This window comes from Typopeltis vanoorti, chromosome 20, assembly GCF_054136105.1.
Source record: "Typopeltis vanoorti isolate ZY-2024b chromosome 20, IOZ_Tvanoo_1.0, whole genome shotgun sequence".
NCBI classification, from domain to species: domain Eukaryota; kingdom Metazoa; phylum Arthropoda; class Arachnida; order Uropygi; family Thelyphonidae; genus Typopeltis; species Typopeltis vanoorti.
The window spans coordinates 92,521,736-92,541,664 of NC_143568.1; the positions used below are offsets into that span (position 1 = coordinate 92,521,736).

The 19,929-nt window shown below is 35.6% G+C and overlaps 1 protein-coding gene across 1 annotated transcript in view; it reads left to right on the forward strand.

Moving 5' to 3' along the window:
* The window catches only part of LOC150095658 (BTB/POZ domain-containing adapter for CUL3-mediated RhoA degradation protein 3), a 119,074-nt gene that overhangs the window by 21,943 nt on the left and 77,202 nt on the right, over positions 1-19,929 (forward strand). The window contains exon 2 of the mRNA XM_090410252.1: positions 17,708-17,933. Coding sequence (XP_090266378.1) covers positions 17,768-17,933 — 166 coding nt within the window. The 5' untranslated portion in view covers positions 17,708-17,767. The remainder of the gene's footprint in view (positions 1-17,707; positions 17,934-19,929) is intronic.

Below are 19,929 nucleotides of genomic sequence, written 5' to 3' on the forward strand. Positions count from 1 at the left end.
TTAGGTTGTTTTTTTTATCAAAATATCTAAAAAATGCAGTTGGTTGTTGTTTTCTACTTCCAGAGTGAATTTTATCTTGCTATGTATTGAGTTGATTTTATCCACAAACGATTTAAGGTTGTCTAAGCTGTCTTGCCATATGATGAATATATCATCCACATATCTCCACCATGTAGATGGTTTCAGAGAGATTGCAGAGAGAATTAGACAAAAAGAACATGTTGGTGATGTAAACCACAACAGAAGCATTTCTTCCGGCTTAGCACATCATTTCTGCACATCTAACCATACGATAGATTGGCAAAACAGCTCCATGCCATATCTCGATGACGACTACAGGCATCGTGTATTTAAGGAAGCCACAATAGTACTAATAACCGGCGGAAACCTCAACAGAAATCAGGGTATAATTCTCAACAGTTCGTGGAAAAACTTGATCCTCTCTCTCAATCAATCTGAACTACAGCTAGCCAGTAATCACATTACAAGTCTACAACAAACACGCATGCGTGATAATGAATAAGAACAATAAGCCATCTTTGTCACGCGAAACGTGTAACCATAGATACCAGTTTGGTTTACAACGTTTTTTATGTTCCTTTTAATTTGCATTTACTTTCATATCTCCGTAATACCTTGAAAAAGCCAGACAGTTTGCTGGCGAAACTGGTAGGTTTTTAATAAATGTTTATTTGTAAAATACTGGTCTGTATTAATAAAAGTATATTTCTATCTATAAAAACGACCAAAAATGTATACCTTGAATAGTTTAATGAAACACAAAGTTCGGTGTATGGAAAGAGAAAAATGCAGAAAAGCTAAACTTTTGAACGTTCCTTAAACGTTGCAGGGAATTCTCCATAATTCCTAAGTTCCTTATAATCAGAGGTCATATCAACTCTATATCAGCTAAAAAAATTTATCTACGCACTTCATTAGCGCTAGTTAGAGAAAGAATACAACACACGAGATACGAACTTAATAAAAGTGATAGTAATTGCTGCAAGTTATTTGATGAAATTTCCAACAACGTAGAATACACCATATGGAATCAACTAGACCAAATGATACAACGCAATTACTAAAAAACTTTCAAACTTTATAAGGATAAACAAATTAGGAAATTCAACGAACTTTACAAGAAAAAATATCGGACACAAAACAACCTCCCTGATGACAAAGTGATTTTCAATTTGTCAAATCATAACCTCACAAGAAATGAATCTGATATTCTAAAAAAAGGTTTTAATTTCGCAAATACACCCAAAAACATTCCTAAAATGGATTTTATGTGTGGAATTGAAAAAGGCCTATATCCACTACCAAAAAACGTTGCAGACACTATTAGATTCAAAAGTACAATAATCCTAGCCAAAGAAAACAACCTGTTCTCAACACGTCTCCTTATGAAAGAAAGGCAATTCTCAACTTGAAGAAAAATAAAGATATCATTATTACAAAAGCTGATAAAGGAAATTCTACAGTTATCCTTAACTCTAAAGATTATTATGATAAGTTAAACGTATTACTATCAGACACCTCAACTTATAAAATCCTAGACAGAGACCCCACAATTAAAAATCATAATGAAACAAACCAACTAATCAGAAATTGTAACAATTGGCCAGAAGAAGTGAAGAGAACACTAAAATCCTCACATCCTATCACCCCAAGACTATATGGAACACCTAAAATACATAAACAGGATATACCTCTCCGTCCAATAGTTGATGGAAGATCATCACCAACCTACTTTTTGGCAAAACATCTTGCAAACTTATTAAATAATAAAATACGATCATCAGAATCCTATATCAAGAATAGTCAACATTTTGTAAATAAACTCAAAGCCATTACGATTGCACCAACTGACATGCTAGCCAGCCTAGATGTTGTATCCCTTTTCACCAGTGTTCCAGTAGAAGAGGTAATAAACATCATCCAAGACCTCTTTCCTCTAGACATCACACAGATGTTTAGACACTGCCTTCAATCTAATCTCTTCAAAGTTAACAACACCATATACCAACAATTAGAAGGCCTAGCAATGGGAAGCCCACTTTCACCATCTTGTGCAGACCTTTTCATGGAAAAACTTGAAAAAGAAATTCTCTCTGCAATCTCTCCGAAACCATCTACACGGTGGAGATATGTGGATGATATATTCATCATATGGCAAGACAGCCTAGACAACCTTAAATCGTTTGTGGATAAAATCAACTCAATACATAGCAAGATAAAATTCACTCTGGAAGTAGAAAACAACAACCAACTGCATTTTTTAGATATTTTGATAAAAAAACAACCTAACAGTGTCAAATTATCCATTTACAGAAAGCCCACAGATACTGGAAGATATCTTCACTATACTTCAAACCATCACATGTCACACAAACTGAGTATTATCCACATGTTGAAACATAGAGCCAAAAGGTTTATATCAGAAGAGGAGGATACACAGAATGAACTCTCACTAATAGCCAACACATTATCACAAAATGGATACCCTCAAAACATCATCAAAAAATATCTATACAATGACAACCCCAGACAAGAAGAATCCCACCGTCAGCACGTTTCTACTGTAGTGATACCTTTCATCAAGTCAATTTCTTATCAAATAGCAAGAATACTAAGAGCCAACAACATCAGAGTGGTCTTCAAACCAACCACCAACATCAGACAAGTTTTAGGATCTCCAAAAGATAAAGTTCCGTTCTACAAATATCCAGGAGTATATTACATTCCCTGCTCCTGTGGTCTTGCCTACATTGGACAAACTTCACGAAGTTTAGAAATTAGACAAAAAGAACATGTTGGTGATGTAAACCACAACAGAAGCATTTCTTCCGGCTTAGCACATCATTTCTGCACGTCTAACCACACGATAGATTGGCAAAACAACTCCATGCCATATCTTGATGACGACTACAGGCATCGTGTATTTAAGGAAGCCACAATAGTACTAATAACCGGCGGAAACCTCAACAGAAATCAGGGTATAATTCTCAACAGTTCGTGGAAAAACTTGATCCTCTCTCTCAATCAATCTGAACTACAGCTAGCCAGTAATCACATTACAAGTCTACAACAAACACGCATGCATGATAATGAATAAGAACAATAAGCCATCTTTGTCACGCGAAACGTGTAACCATAGATACCAGTTTGGTTTACAATGTTTTTTATGTTCCTTTTAATTTGCATTTACTTTCATATCTCCGTAATACCTTGAAAAAGCCAGACAGTTTGCTGGCGAAACTGGTAGGTTTTTAATAAATGTTTATTTGTAAAATACTGGTCTGTATTAATAAAAGTATATTTCTATCTATAAAAAGGACCAAAAATGTATACCTTGAACAAATTTTACTTCCTATATGCATTCATTATTCTGAGAAATGTCATGAATATCTCACTAGCTTCTAATAATCTTCCATAATGTCTATCAACACCATCAAATGCTTGAGAAAAATCTATAAAATTTAGATATAATGAGCTAAAGTCTATGCTGTGTTCAATGATATTCCTTAAGGTAAAAATGTGGCATATGGTACTCCAGCCTGGTCGAAACTAACTTGCTTATGCCTTATCCTTAATGTCATTTCTTTTTACTTTTAATCCTGTTTATCAAAATTTTTGTAGGTACTGACAGCAGACTAATTATTATTATTATTATCTGAGACCTCCATAGAGTCATGAACTCATTCACACAAGATGCACTCTCCACTTCAACAGATAAACTGTTCTTGGAGAAAAAAATCTAACTCTGACTCCCTTCTTAACCACACATAAACTTACCTTTCATGGACATCCCTGTGTCCTCTTTCCACCTTCCATGTAATGAATAATTTCATCAGATGATAGATATCCTTTAACTTTATGTTCTCTAAACCTAATATAATCTTTGTAACTCTTCTATGCAATTTGAACGACGGTCCCTGGAGCACACCACTGGTCACCTAATCTCATATTCTCCACTTTGTGCACCGCCTTTCATGTGGTATTCTATCAAATGCCTTAGCAAAGTCCAACATTATCACAGTGTATCCATTCCCTTTATCCAACTCAGCCATAACACATGCAATTTATTTGTAGTGGTGGGTAGTAGATAGCATTATGTGTTGCAGTTGGAGGAGGATCAAGTAGGGGAGATGGTGAGTTAGGTGCAGTGGATTAGTGTGCCCTCCCACTATGAACCTTTGAGTATCTGGAGCTGTTGTGTAATAATAATAATAATAAAGATATGGGAAAATTGCTAAAACATGATCTCCCTTTAGTAAATTGATGCTGTTTCTCACAGAGTATAACTTGTCTGTCGATCCATTTTTGTATCCGAGTTCTTATCAACTTCTTTAAAATCTTCACCACCACTCCAAAGATGCTGATAGAGTGGTAATTCCTTTCCAGTTTGAGTATACTTTCATAGTATATTGCTTATATTTGATGCTATCATGATTTTACCTGAGTCAATCAATGTTTCCTTTAGATATAGCTATTCAGTTTCTGAAGTTTAGGTTTTGATTTCATGTTATTTCACTTTTTCTCCCCATTTGGTATATTTAAGTCTACACTTCATATATGAAAATTTTTTACTTTAATTTTTTAAAACTTCCATAGACATTTTTCATTTAATTGCAATACACACATTTTTATCCTGTTCAAAATTATCTGGTCACTTCATGTTTCAAATCCCTATTGATTGGAATTTATTGTGTGATTAAAGTTCGTGTTTTGAGCCGAAATCTAGCTGGTACTTGCAATTATTTTATAAATTCTGCCTTTCTTTACTCTTTATCCTTAAAGGTACCTGTGGCATAACCATAAACAACAAATTACATGATAACCACAGTAATTAACTTTAATGAAATTAAAGTACAGATATTTCATTCTGAAAATAACAGTACATCATCAGTGCATAGAAACAAGCAAATCAACAAAACAAGAATACAAGATAAATACAACGTACAATTGGTTTACCAGTTAAAACAGTTGCCATGTGCTAGAAATTAATATATTAATAAATAATATTAAAACTATTTTTGATGTTTACATAAATTGAGAATCTCCAAAACTTTTGGGAGAGAAAGAGACAATCATTCCAATTCAGGTTTGACTGATGTAAAAAGGCTTTGCAACTTTCTTTGAAAAACTTTCTTTTTTCTTTTCTCCCCACCCTCAAAAAAAAGTTTCACAAACTATTTCCTTTTTTACTGCACTATTAGGTTTCCAACATAAACCAGCATTTTCTTTTATGATAGCTGCCTTTTCTAAGATGATGGATCTGAGAGTCCTCAAAAAGCAATTCATTTAAAGATTGACCTCCACTTTGTCTTCTTCTCTGCTAGGCATAAGTCTGCTATTGATAGCAATCTCTCTCTCTCTCTTTCTCTACTTTTTGAATACATCACCAAGGTCTTATGCAAGTCAAAAATTTTTGGAGAAACTACTGACCATTAATAAAAACATCTTTCTCTCATTTTTAATTCTTCTGGCATTAGTAAATAAGCTTATTAATTTGTTCTGGATTCACTCAGCCTGGTTTCTTTATAAATGGATATATTTATTATTAAAGTGTCATCATAAGTAATAAATAAAATACAAAAAAAAGTGTTGGATTAGTAAACATGTTCAGTAGATAATATCTAGTGGTGTACTTCAGGGCTCAGTACTTTTGTCCTCTGTTGTTTAATTTGTACATTAATGAAATTGGAAATAATTTAACTGGAGATATCCACTTGTTTGCTGATGATGCAAAACTGGGAAAAGCCATAGTCAATGAAGGTTGATGTAGAGATCTTGCAGAAGAACTTAAATATGTTGGCAGCATGGACAAAGTTAAATGGCCACCACTTTAATGCAGCTAAGTGTATTGTAATGCACTTTGGGAGGATGAGATCTCATACTGAGTACTATATTGATGAATTGAACTGCAAAAAGTTGACGAGGCAAGGGACTTGAGGTGAATGTGGACAGAGAACTGAAGTTTAGAAAACATATTGCAAAGGTGGCTAAAATAGCATATCAAATTACATGGTTGTTGAAGAACATGTTGATAAGCAGGGATAAGGAAGTTATTGTTCCACTTTATAAGGCGTTAATAAGGCACTTTCCAATACCATTGATGTATTTCCGATATCATCCGGACTGTTGCACACAGATCTGGTCTCCTGGATTCCTTGGTGATAAAGAAATAATGGAGAGGATCCAGAGGTAAGTGACAAAGATTGTCCATGCCCCGGTCAGTGGAATGTTTCCTATGAGGATAAAATGAAGCCTGTGAGCTTCAAAAACTAGCTGATAGGCATATAAGAGGAGATATGATAGAGGCATGTAAGTTATTAAAGGAGTTTTATAGGATTGACACTGTTGACTTTTTTCTTTTTTTTCCTCCCTGTACATGCAGGAAGGGAGAGAATGGGGAGTGATCCCTGGAAATTGTGTAAGAATGTGGTTAACTGGGGTGTTAGAATTAGATTTTTTGCTTGGAGGGTGGTTAATGTGTTGCCAGATGTGGTTGTGAGTGCTTTGTCTTTGAATGAGTTTAAGAAGAGGTATGATAAGTATTGTATGAATAATGGTGAGTGGGTTAATATAGTATCCCACAATGAATCTTCTGACCCCATGGAGACATTGTTATAATAATAATACCTACTAACCCTACACCCAAATGGCAGACAGCTGTCATATTATCACAGCTATCCATGTTTATTTTAAAATGAGGAAATTTACATTTTTTTTAGTTATTTTCCACTTGAACATCACTGTTAGAACTCAGTTTATTTGCAGTAGTGCGATCTTTTCTAAAAACAGAGTAGCAGAAGATATTGAAAATATAAATAATAGCTAGCAAGAAGAGTAATAAAATCAATTTATTTATTTATATTTAATGTTAGTGGGTTTCTTTTCAAATTATGATTATTTTATATTTTTCAGGAAATTCCATATTCAGTGAAATTCATATGTGATATGACATTATAATATTTATTCAGTAAGATACAGTTCAAACCACAACACATTACATATGAATGCATAAAAATCAAATATTTTTTTTACTTAAATATAAAGAGCCAGTAGGCTTCACTTCAGCGATGTAACATTATTTAAATTAAGAGGATATTAAATCCCACATTATTTCAAAGCCGAATAAGAAACTCAAAGATAGGAATCGAAAAGTTTCATGCCGAATATAGCAAACTATAAAAGTTTCGGTGGACTGTAGCGTAAGCTTTTATAGTTTGCTATATTCGGCATGAAACTCTTTGATTCCTATCTTTGAGTTTCTTATTCAGCTTTGAAATAATGTGAGATTTAATATCCCCTTAATTTAAATAATGTTACATCGCTGAAGTGAAGCCTATTGGCTCTTTATATTTAAGTAATTTATGGGTGCACCTTTTTGACAACTCGTATAGCAAAGTATAAAGTTCTCTTCGCTATAACTTTGGTATTACCTGGTCTACCTGCTCACTGATGAGACCTCAAAAAAGATCGAAACTGGTCTGGGTAGTGACCTTCCACTATAATGTATAACATCAAACATCTCCTAGGAGATGTGTTTTACATTATGATTAATACTAAGAATAGTGATCAGAACTTTACCCACCTTTGCAACGAGTTGCCCTAGTGTTGAACTACGTGCTTTAGCTTACGCTACAGTCTTCCAAAACTTTTATAGTTTGCTATATTTGGCATGAAACTCTTTGATTCCTATCTTTGAGTTTCTTATTCGGCTTTGAAATAATGTGGGATTTAATATCCCCTTAATTTAAATAATTGTTATTTATACAGGGGATCCCTGCTTAATCTGCTGGATGCATTCCAGGAAACAGCACACTTCATGTGTGGGTATTATAATGTGTTTAATATTATAATACCCACTTATTATAATATTATAATAAGTGATGAAGGCTACTGCACAAATCATCTTGAAGAACCCAAAATAAATAATGATTAAAAATGATCATATTGCACAAACAGAACTTTATTTGAAACAAAAGTTTTGATTCTTACACACATATATTCATTCAGAATATATGTGTGTAAGAATTTACACACATATTTCTGAATTCAGAATTTACTGCCAAATAAGGTATGGAAGAGAGGTTGTGCAGCTGTGGTAGCATAGAATCACTCAGCAATCTGTTGACCATTTTATTTTCCTCGTGTCACCGTTTCTTGTCTTCTATGAAGAAATTATGATGAGTGCTGTGATTAAAAATCCTGCTAATTGCGAGGCAGAGCTCGCACAAATGGTGTGAAGCTTTTGTTGGCAGGCTGACAACTGTGTAAGGTTTATGGGCTTAACATAATGAGTGAAAGTAAGGTTAGGCAGCAGTGTTCACAATGAAGAGTGCAATGGCTGACAAGTGTGGTGACAGAAGATTTGGTGGAAAGAGTGAGCACAAAAATTCACGAGAATCATTGTTTCACAGTTATGGAACTTTCTTTTTGAATTCCCTGACAGAAAAACTGGGATATAAGAAATTGTGTGCCAGATGGGTCCCAGAAATACAGACCGTTGCACATAAGCAGCAACAAGTGAAATCAGCACAAAAATTTTTGCATTATAAAAATGAAGGAGATGAACTTTTTTTTATATTGTGACTGGTCACAAAATATAGATTTAGTACACAAACGTCAAGTCAAAACAACAGTCAGTGCAGTGCCGCCATTCATCATCCCCCGAAAGCAAAAATATTCAAACAGTCACCGTCGGTCAAGAAAATTATAGCTGCTGTCTTCTGGGACTGAAAAAAGATTTGGCTTGTCAATTTTCTTCAGTGACGAACCAGAATCAATGCTAATGTGTATTGCAAAACACTGAAGAAAATCAGACAATGAATGCTATCGTCAGGGATCCTGCTTTTGCACAACAACGTGCAAGTTCACACTGCATCTTGAAGTGTCCAGCAAATTCAGAAGTTTGGGTAGGAACTTTCAACCACCCACCCTCCAGCCTCAACCTCATGCCAGTGACTACCTGTTGTTCCTGCATATGAAGCAGTGACTCCCATCTTTTTTGAGATCAGGACTGGTGGTGGGAGAACTAGGGGACACCTATGGAAGCTTAGAAAGAGTGTGGTTAGCAAGGGTTTTAGAGCTGGGTTCTTTACTTTTAGAGTGGTAAACGAGTGGAATAAGCTGCCAGAGTCTGTTGTGGGTGCTATGACGGTGAGTGAGTTCAAGGCAAGGTATGATAGATACTCTGAGAATGTCATATAGTTGTGTGGACATGATGTTTAGGGCCTCCCTTGATGAGGCTAAGGACTCCCTGGAGTCGCTCATAATAATAATAATCTCAGCAGTTTGAAGAAGATGAGGAAATGAAGAACAGTGTGATTCAGTGGTGGCAGACTTTTTTCACATGGGTATGCAGAAGCTGGTGACACGATACCACAAATGCCTGGAAGTCAGTGGCAGTTATGTAGAAAAATGAGGTGTGTATGTAGGTATTTTAGCAAATAATAGTTTTTTTTTCTTCTCTACCAGTTTTTTTTTTTTTTTTTTTAATTCTTGACCAGATCTTACTTTCTGGACGTGTCTCGTATTTTCACGTGCAGTGAATGAGATATTTGTCACATGACGACATGAGCTGATATAAGTAATGTAAAATTTTGGGCCTTGTGTTTTAAACATGTCTCAGTGAAGTTTAAATTCTGTGCATCCAGTAAGATGTTTCTTGTTGCGTGTAGATTTGATATTGATCTGCAGAGGACTAAATAGTCGTAAATCCTAAAGGACAAGTTGGGATGTGTGTATGTGTGTGGTGGTAGGGGTAGTGGGAGTCAAAATGCCCCATCCAAAATTCATCATTTTTCATCCAACACTCTGCCTGCAGCCCTGATTTAGTACCCTTTAATTATGACCAATTTATACTGCTTAAAAATGCATCTTCATGCTTGTGGATTTGGAAAAAAAAAATTCATTTTGCTGAAATTTGAGTGGTTCGGAGCATAGATTCTGGAATTCTATACTGCTAGTATTATTTTCATTCTTATCCCAGTATTACTGATGTCTCAGTTGCCACATTAACTGCATTAAAAAATATTCTACACATATATATGAATGTGAATTATGTTTTGTATTACATATTACATCCATATTACAGTAGAAAAGCCATTAAAAGTTAAAATTTTAAATATGAACAAAACATGAAATCTGTAATTCAACACAGGGCGTCTTCTAGATCCAAGATGCAAAGATCCCTATACTTACATAGGCAAAGTAGATATTAAATCCAACATTAATTCAAAGCCGAATGTTTGTAGAAACTATGAAAGCCATGGACATTTGGACAGCACCCATGTCTTTAACCAACTATATACACTGTTGGAAAGAAGTCAACAGACACCATAGTATGAGGAAGAAACAGCCATGGCACCTACCTTAATAAGATGTAGGCCCTCCTTTCACTGCGATGACTGCAGCATTCCTACAGAGCATACTTTCCACAAGCATATGATAGCAATCATTGGGAATTTTGGACCACTCCTCCTCCTTAGGCATGTAATGAGGTCCAGGACTGCTGTATGGCAGATGTTCCTTGACCTCACCTGATGCTCCAGTTCATTCCAGAGATCTTCAGTAGGGTTGAGATCAGAACTCTGTTTAGGCCAGTCATGTGGTGACATTCATGTCCACATACACACAATACAGCAGCAGCCTTATGATAGGGCACTCTCTTGCTAAGAGAATGATCGGTTCCATAGCAACACCAAAGTAGGAAGAATTGCATTGTCCAGAATGTCAGATACCTCTTAGAGTTCAGTGCTCATGGCACCACAAACAGAGGTCTGAGATTAAATCAGGAAAAACAGGCCCATACCATCACACTCCCACCTCCAAATTTCATGGTTGGAGTTATGCACTCTGATAAGAGACATTCATCAGGCATCAACCACACCAGACCATCTGCTCTGTAGAGGGTGTAATATGATTCATCGCTCCATAAAACAGCTTTCCATGCTTCCACGTTGCACTGTACATGACCTTTGCACTGCTGAAGATCATGCTGCATGTTTCTTCGAGTAATGTGAGGTTTGTATATTGAAGTCCTACCAGGGAAACCCATGTTGTGAGCCTCGGTTCTGAATGTTTTTGTGCAGATTTGTGTTCCAGTCGATGCCCAGAACTCTGCATTAAATGTGTTGGCCAACAAATGGCGACTTTTACTTATTGTTCTTCATATCACCCTACAGTCACATTTAGTGAGTATGGTGGGTCATCCACTATGTGTATCACATGCATTTGACTCTCTGCACTTCCATCTTAGTATGGTATTACTGATTGCTGACCTGGGATGGCCCAATTTTTCAACAATTTGCTGAACAGGTAGGCCTGCAATGTGGCGTCCTATTACAACTCTTCTTTCAAGCCCTGTCGGTTCCCTTCTCACAACCATTTCACCTGGACACAGTTGTGGAAGTATCGTATTCCTACGATTTATACCAGCTACAAACGCATGACTTGTTTGTGGCATGATGCACTTTGCCTTTGTTCAAAGTGTTCATTGACTTCTACCAAGCAGTGTATGTATATACCTTACATGTACGTCATCATCATCATACTTTTCATGGATTTAGGCCTACAATGGCCTATTCTGGCCTCAGAAGTCATTGTTCAATCTCTTTAGAGGACGCCATGGTTTTCTTTTTTCCTAATGGTTTGTAATTTAATACTTGTTTTGGTAATCTTTCTGTTTTCATTCTTTGAATGTGGTCCATCCAGATTTCACTTCCATGGAATAGGACTAATAGGGCTAATGTATTGTATATTTTTAATTTAGTTTGTTCTTGAACTAGATAGGTTTAAATACAGAGTTAATTACACCTATTATTTTTAAATATTTTGCGATTTTTAAGTTTATATCTTTTTCATTTTCATATGTAATCATACTTCCTAGGTAGTTAAATGAATTCGCCTGTTCTAAAATCTTATCTGTTACTATTTTAGTTCTTATTGGATTTTGTTCTTTAAAGGCCATCGTTTTTTTATTTTTCTGTTGATATTATCATTCCATAATCTTTGGCTATTTCATTTAAATTTAAAATATCTTTCAGTAAGTTATCTTCAAAATTTGTAATTTGATCATCAGCAAAAAGGAGAGTGTTTAAGTTTACAGTAGGAGAATGGTTAATTCCTTGATGGAAATTTTTATTCCATTTTATTATTATTTCATTTAAATAAATATTAAAAAGAGTTGCTGAAAGGGGACACCCTTGTCAGGATATATTCAAATAACCCTCCCTATCATTAGCATTCATTCAAATGATTCTGCTATAAACATTCTTTCTTTTACTTGCTACATACCAAAAGAACTCTTCAGGAATATCTTTAGCCTCTACTGCCAGTTTCCTTTCATATGCTGCTTTTGCCTTTCTTACCACACTGATTACTCTTATGGCCTGTTCTTTGTACTGTCACCTTTCTCCTTGAATTCCCCTTCACAAATTTTTCTTATTTTTGTAGTTCCAGCTTAATACTGGTATTTATTTATTTAATTCCCACTTAATTTATTCTCTTGACTCTAGGTATGTTGTCTGTTATTATTTCCCTTAAATATTCCTTTACTACTTCCCATGCACTATCAACATCCAGCCCTCACAGTTTCACACATCATGGCACTGATCCAAGCAATCTCCTAAGTTTGTCATTCTTACCAATCCTGTAATTCCACATATACCCCTCCTCTTAACTGAAAATTCCACACATTTAGCCACCTCGTAGGTCAAGACCATATGATCACTCTCACCGGTTGGTGGCAATGTGGTCATATTGACTATAGACAAATGCTCTGATGCAATTACTAGATCTATCTCCAGCACCTAATACATTTCATCACATGCTGTCTCAGGTAATTATTCCATAGTAACTCTATAAATTCCATTTCCTTCTTCCCTTCCTTCCAATTTATGTTATTGTAGTTGAAATCCCCCATAATAATTGCCTGCCCTCCACCCATTAAGATTATTTGTAGATGCATACTATTCCCATCATCCTTTACATGCCCTGGTCTCTAGAAGCAACTAACTGCATATTTTGTTCTTCTGGCCACTATCTCACACCAAATGACCTCAGATGTGCTAATTTCACAGGGCTGCAGTTGAACTTCTACTCTTTTTAATTGCAGTTCTTCAGTTTTTATCAATAACACTCCTCTCCCATTATTTTCTCTCTATCTTCCCTGAAAACACTATGTCCTTCACACTATCTCACTAACTGTATCATCTTCTGTCAACCATACCTATAGTCAGGATGAGCTAACCAATGTCAAAAACTCCTACACTTGTTCCAAATGCTCCTGGCATTATTGTACATAAAGTGCAATAACTTCTTAGGCCCACCACTATCCTTACGTTTTATAACCCGTTCTGATTTGCTAGCACTGGTACTAACTTAGGCATTTTCTGCACATTCTTACACTCAATTGCCTCACTTGTATCTGTGTACTTGCTCAACAGATTTCCCCTGAAGCTCCAGTTTTCCCTGATTATGCATATCCACTTTCACTTCTGCTTTATTCAACAACACTTTTTTTTTTTCAGACTGAACACCAGATCCATTCAGATGCAAAACCATTCTTCCTTCTTGTATAGGTCCTTTTGTCTGTCATACTCACTTCACACATCCACAAAATCCATATCATTCCTCCTGCATAACCTACATATCAACTCATTCACTATTATGGCCCTTTCTCAGCTCATTTCTGTCATACCATGGTAACAGACTGACTATCTTAACTCTCTCACTATTTTCTTTTGATACTTTCAGTAACCCTTTTGTATGATCCTTCATATCATACTTTTCTCCTTTCAAATCATTCATTCCAGCTAAAACAATCAACTCTTTCACTTTACAGTTTTGCATTCTAATAAAATGAAATATTTAGTAGGGTGTTGCTATAGACCTGTCATGTGGGGGATACCATGAAATGTATAAGCATATTAGCCAGGCAAATAGGAAAAAGGTGATCATTATGGGTGATTTTAATTATGGTATAGATTGGGAGCTGGCCTGATTGCCTGAGTGGTTAGCATATCCAGCCAAGAGGCTGCAGGTTCAAATCCTGCCACAGGTGTGGATGTTTGTGATTGTCCTACTAACTCTGTGTGGAAAGGACATCTGGGATCCTACCAGATGCCCTTTCCACACAGATCCAGATCCAACCAAAGACTTCACTCCCAAAACTCGGTGAGGTATGGGATTTACGGATGTTAAATGTGAAATATTGATTTATTTAATTTTAATAGATTGGGATGCTGCAATAGCAACTGATAATAACGAAAATGAATTTCTTGTGTTTTTGAAAAAGAGGGCCTGCGAGGATTGAGGGTCTTAGATTTTATCATCTCATTAGAGGATGTTATTAAAAATGAGGTGTCAAATCTCCCTCCAGTTGGAGAAAGTGACCCTGAAGTGATTACCGAATGGTTGCCAGCCGTGTGAGGACTTCTGTGATAAAACGGTGCATATGGAGCTATAAAGATGGTGATTATGAGAAGCTCAGAAGACAGCTTGCAGGTGTAGCATAGAATGAGGAGTTGGGTAAAAAAGAGATCATTGCTGCTTGGCTGCTATTCAAGAACTATCTAATAGAATCAAAAGGTTAAATAAGATAGGTGTGAAATGGATGAATGAAGAGATTAAGCATGCAATACAGAGAAAGAAGGCATTATGGAGGCAACATAAATGAGTGGTAATAATCAGTTCCATGAGGAGTACAAATAACAGGCAAGGAGGGTGACTCAGTTGTTAAGGGTAGCAAAGGTGAAGTATGAGCAGCAGTTGCAACCCTAAGGAGCTCTTTCAATATGTAACTGGAAAAATAAAAAGATTACAGTAAGATGACATTTATTGGAGAAAATGGTATAAGGATAACTGCTGCAGATCACATAGACCTTCATAAAGGGCTCTCATTCTTGTGAATGTGACAGCATGGAGATTTTGAGAGTAACAGATGAGGAGAAGGAGAGCCTGATTGTTAGTGAGCAAGAAGCATATGTGGAATTGAGTAAGCTAGATGTTATTAAGGCTGTGGGACTTGATGATATATCACCACTTATTTTGAAGGAATGTGCCAGGGAACTAACATCTGCCTTAGCATATTTGTTTAATATCAGTCTTACATTGGTTAAATTCCAAAGGAGCGGAAAGAAGGGAAGATTTTATTGCTTTATAAAGGAGGTGACCGAACTTAAGCATCAAATTATAGACCAATATGTAGTTCAAGTGTTGGAGATGCTGGTGAGAACCGGTATCCAAAATTGGGCTGACAACAGTGGTATTGTCTTTGATGGACAACACAGATTTGCTAAAAGGAGGTCATGTTTTTTTAGTAATCTACTTACTTATTACAATAAGGTGACAACTGTGGATGAGAGAAATGGATGCACAGTAATAAACTTGGGTTTTGCAAAGGTTTGATAGATTAGCACATAAGTTGATAGTCAAACTAGAGCAGATGGGGTTGGAGATTGGTTATCTGATAGATATTAGCAAGTTGTGCATGAGAGAGCAATGTCCCAGAGGAGAAAAGTCACTAGTAATGTGCCTCAGATGTCTGTTTTAGGACCATTGCTGTTTAACCTGTATATTAATGATAATGGGTTAGATTTGAATGTGGATATTCATTTGTTTACAGATGATGCAAAGTTGAGAACTATAAGTAGTAGAGCAAATGTTGTGGCCAAGAAGACTTGACTAGACTGGGTGAATAGGCACAAGAGTGGGATATCAGTTCAATGTTGCAAAATGTAAGGTTTTGAAATTTAGAAGAAAAAAAAAAAGAAAAGATGGGTTGTAGAATTTACTTGTTGATGAGGATATATTGTTAAAGCTGGAGGAAATAAGAGATATTGGAGTGATGGTGGATAAGGATCTAAAATTTAGAGGACACATTGCCAAAATTGTGAAGAAAACACAACGAATTCTGGCAATGATGCAGAGGACACTGACTTGTAGAAGTAAGGAGATTCTGGTTTCATTGTATAAGGCCTTGATTAAACCACATATAGACTACTGTGCACAGATTTAGTCGCCTGGTTTTCAAAAGGATGAAGAGAAATTGAAAAGAGTTCAGAGGTGATTGACTAAGGTAGTTTTGTTTAGTGGATCAGAGGAAGAGGGATGATATGATAAAGTACAAGTTGATAAGGAATATAAGATTAACGTTGAAGAGGCTTTCATAAAATGGTGAGAGACTAGGGAAGAAGAAGAAGTGGTCATCTAGAAGCTGTATTAGGAGGGTGTGAGCAAAGGAGTGAGAAGCAGGTTTTTTGCATAGAGAGTTGTGAATAATTGGAATGCATTGCCTCCGAGTGTGGTGTCTGTAGAGGATATAAAAGTATTTTAGGCATAGTATGATGATCTGTGTGCATGACAAATAGATCTCCTGCAATGTGTCTTTGGCTCTCCGTGCGGGTCTTGGGATAATAATAATATATTAGTGAAACACAATTAAAAAAGAACAGCCAACAACAAAACAAACATAAAAAACATGCTACGGATCATTATCATACACATCAAGTCCCATATAAGACACTAATGTACTAGGTACAGTTCAAATTGTAACTCAGTTCTCCAGTAATTTTTTTCTATATAAAAAAAAACAGTTTTTATTAAGTGTCTTTTCATAAGTCACATAGAGAATTTCTAATATTTCTTCATGCAAGAACTTTGTCACGTTGTTTTGAGTGTTACACTGCTTCTTTAATAAAGTGTTAATACCTTGCCTGAACGCAGTTTTGTCCTCACCACACACAGAAAACAAAAATAAATAAATAAATAAAAACAAGTTCATAGTCAACTAGCTACCTGTGGAATCTATTTTGCTCAAATGCAAAATGTTTTGTATACTCACTGGCATCATTGTCTGCTATTTATAGCCATTCTATCCATTTATATAATAAATTTTTGGTTCATTTGTCAGTAGCTTTCTGGATGCAGTTAACTTGACAGGGTGAGACTGCTCACTTTGTCTTTTGTAATCTCTTTTTGCTTTTCATAATTAATTTGCAAGATGCACATGGTAAATCGCATTTACAGTGAGCATATAAGATTCTTTGCATAAAAAAGTGTACTTTTAAATATTTTGATAATTGCATGAGAGAACAATGAATGTTTTTTTCATGTTACTCTATAATGAATTCATACTTGCCAGAGACAGAGCATTTGTTAACCAGAGATATCCTTGTATTACAAGAGAGTGAGGGGTAGTGGAGAAATTGTATGATGAGTTTTATGCAGTTTCCATGCAGTAACTGTTATTATTTATTTACACCAGCAGATGTCAGATATAGTAATTGTATTACCATTGTTTCTGAATGAAACAGCATTAATACTTGCAGAATCTGATATTGATTCTAATATCCTCTTTATTCAGTGTAAAAATGAGAAAAAGAAACATGGAAATAATCATTTCTGGCAACTTCTACACCTTTATAGCAAACCTGCTCACCTTTAAAGTGTTACTATAGTTTAAACAACATAAAGGCAATCTTTTCTTTCACTCAAGAAAAATACTTGCTTCCTCCTGTCTAATGAAGAATTACCAGTGGATATTCTGAATTGATATTGTTTTCCAGTTGATTTCTCAACATGAAAAAACGTTATCATAATAAATAATCAGTGTTGTTAATTAATAAACTTATAATAATTAGCAGATTAGTAAAATCGCTTTCAAAGTCAATTTGCACTATTTTAATTGCAGCTCCTGAAAATATTGTGCCATTGTCTGGTCTCTAAAATTGCAATTGAGAAAGTACTGAATATGTCAGGAGACCACCGTACAGTAATAAAAGGTGCCCCTAGTCAGTATGTGAAGCTGAATGTTGGTGGTTCCTTACACTACACTACCATTGGTACTCTAACAAAACATGATAGCATGTTGAGAGCAATGTTCAGTGGAAGATTAGAAGTGCTGACTGACTCTGAAGGTAATTATAATTTTTATAGCACTTTAATATTAAAATGAGATTATTCTGTTCGAAAAAAAAAGGAACATATCCCAAACAGAATTAGCAGTTGAGAGCTTTTCCATTAGAGAAGGGCCCCCTCATCCCCTTTCATAAAATTTTGCAAGGTAAATGGGGATTTAGATTTTGCCTAACCATGATGATAAATTAAAGTTATTGTGGCAACACTGTGCTAGGCCTATTATGATATGAAGGAAAGAAAAGGACAGGACTTATCAAGAAGGAAAATATTCTTCCTGAAAATAAAGATACTGAACTTATATATGATTTAATCACATCATTATGAGGAATGGACATAGTTTTTCATATTATTAAATTTTATTATTTCCTTCTATAAGAATAGAGTTGGAATTTTGATGTTCTTTATTTTAAGCATGTCAAAAGCAATTGTACAGTTGGTTTTAGACAGCCATTCTATCTCTCTCTCTCTCTCTCTCTCTCTCTCTCTCTCACACACACACACACACATACACACACACCTGCACATAAATATGTGATTGTGTTCATTAACACCAAAATAATGTTATTACAAAAGCATTTTTTTTTTTCACCAAGTATACCAAAGAGTTGCTTGAGAAGAGAATTCTGTATATTGCAAATGGCTGGAGGCCAAAAACTCCAGCCTTCCACTCATCTATAAAGCAGCATGCAACAGCTGGAAAAGCTGTTCTCTTACTCAAGAAAGTCAACCCTTCTGATCCCTTGCCAAGGACATCTGATACAGCTTTTGGTATATGCTTCCACTTCTCTCACATCCAGACGTTTGCCATTGTAACATCATCCAAAGACAAGGCTAGCTTTCTAGTATCATTTTTTTTCTTCTTCCACTACCTGCATTGATGATCAAGGCAAAGTACCTTACACAAGAATAACAGAAAAATCCTTAATAGCATGGATACTAACATGTCTTCTGTTTCTGATAGCACAACTCCAGTTGTACTTAAAATTTACACTCCTGAACTAACACCCATCTTGAATCATTTTTACAGTTTCTCGTAGTCATCTGGTATCTATCCTTCAGCATGGAAGCAACCCTATAATTAAACACTCCCAAAAAAAAAGGAGATAAAAGCCAGCATTCAACTAGTTCCATTACACTCACCTCGATTCTATTAAAAACAAGGAAGAAAGTCATCAACAGTCATCTCCTTTGCTACCTAGAAGTCAACCAGTTAATGTGACTACCAATATTGATTTCATCACTTTTGGTCAACAGCAGATCTTGCCAACTTCACCCATCTATGGACCCAAGCTATTGAAAGGTTTGGTGAAACCCATGTAGTCACTCTAAATGAGTGTAATACTTTTGATTGGGTCTGGCACCAATTCTTGCTCACCATATTGCTACTGTATGGTCTACTACCCACCCTTTGAAACTAGATTGCAATTTTCCCTCTGATTTTTCACTGCATTTCATGATAAGCAGCTTTTTCCTTCCATTTTCTCCGTCATTGCTGGAGTACCTCCAGTAACTGTAATTTTGCTCATGTTCTTTGTATTATTTATAAATGATCTTCTGTCACTAACTTCAAATCCTATCCAGAGTTTTTCTGATGACAGCACACTCCATTTATCCTTTTCATATGACAAGCCTTGCTTTGTCCCATATCTCCATGTCCCATATTCATGCCATATTGCTCCTGGCTATTCCCAGATCTTCACATAAGATCAGATATCTCTCCTTAGACTGAACTTACACATATATCCTCTCCTGGCATAAGTACATCACATCCATATCCATATCTGGTGCATCCAAAAAACTGAATTAAATTTGCCAAGAAATTATATTCTTGTTTTATTTTGTTTATTCTATGTTCATAAAACTAGGTGTCCTTTTCCACTTAAGACATTTCTCACCAGTACAACTCCTAATACTATATAAATCAAATCCAACCTACTTTATATGGTGAACCAAAAACTTCTCAAAAATTTCTTGATGCTATTCAGAAGAGAGCAA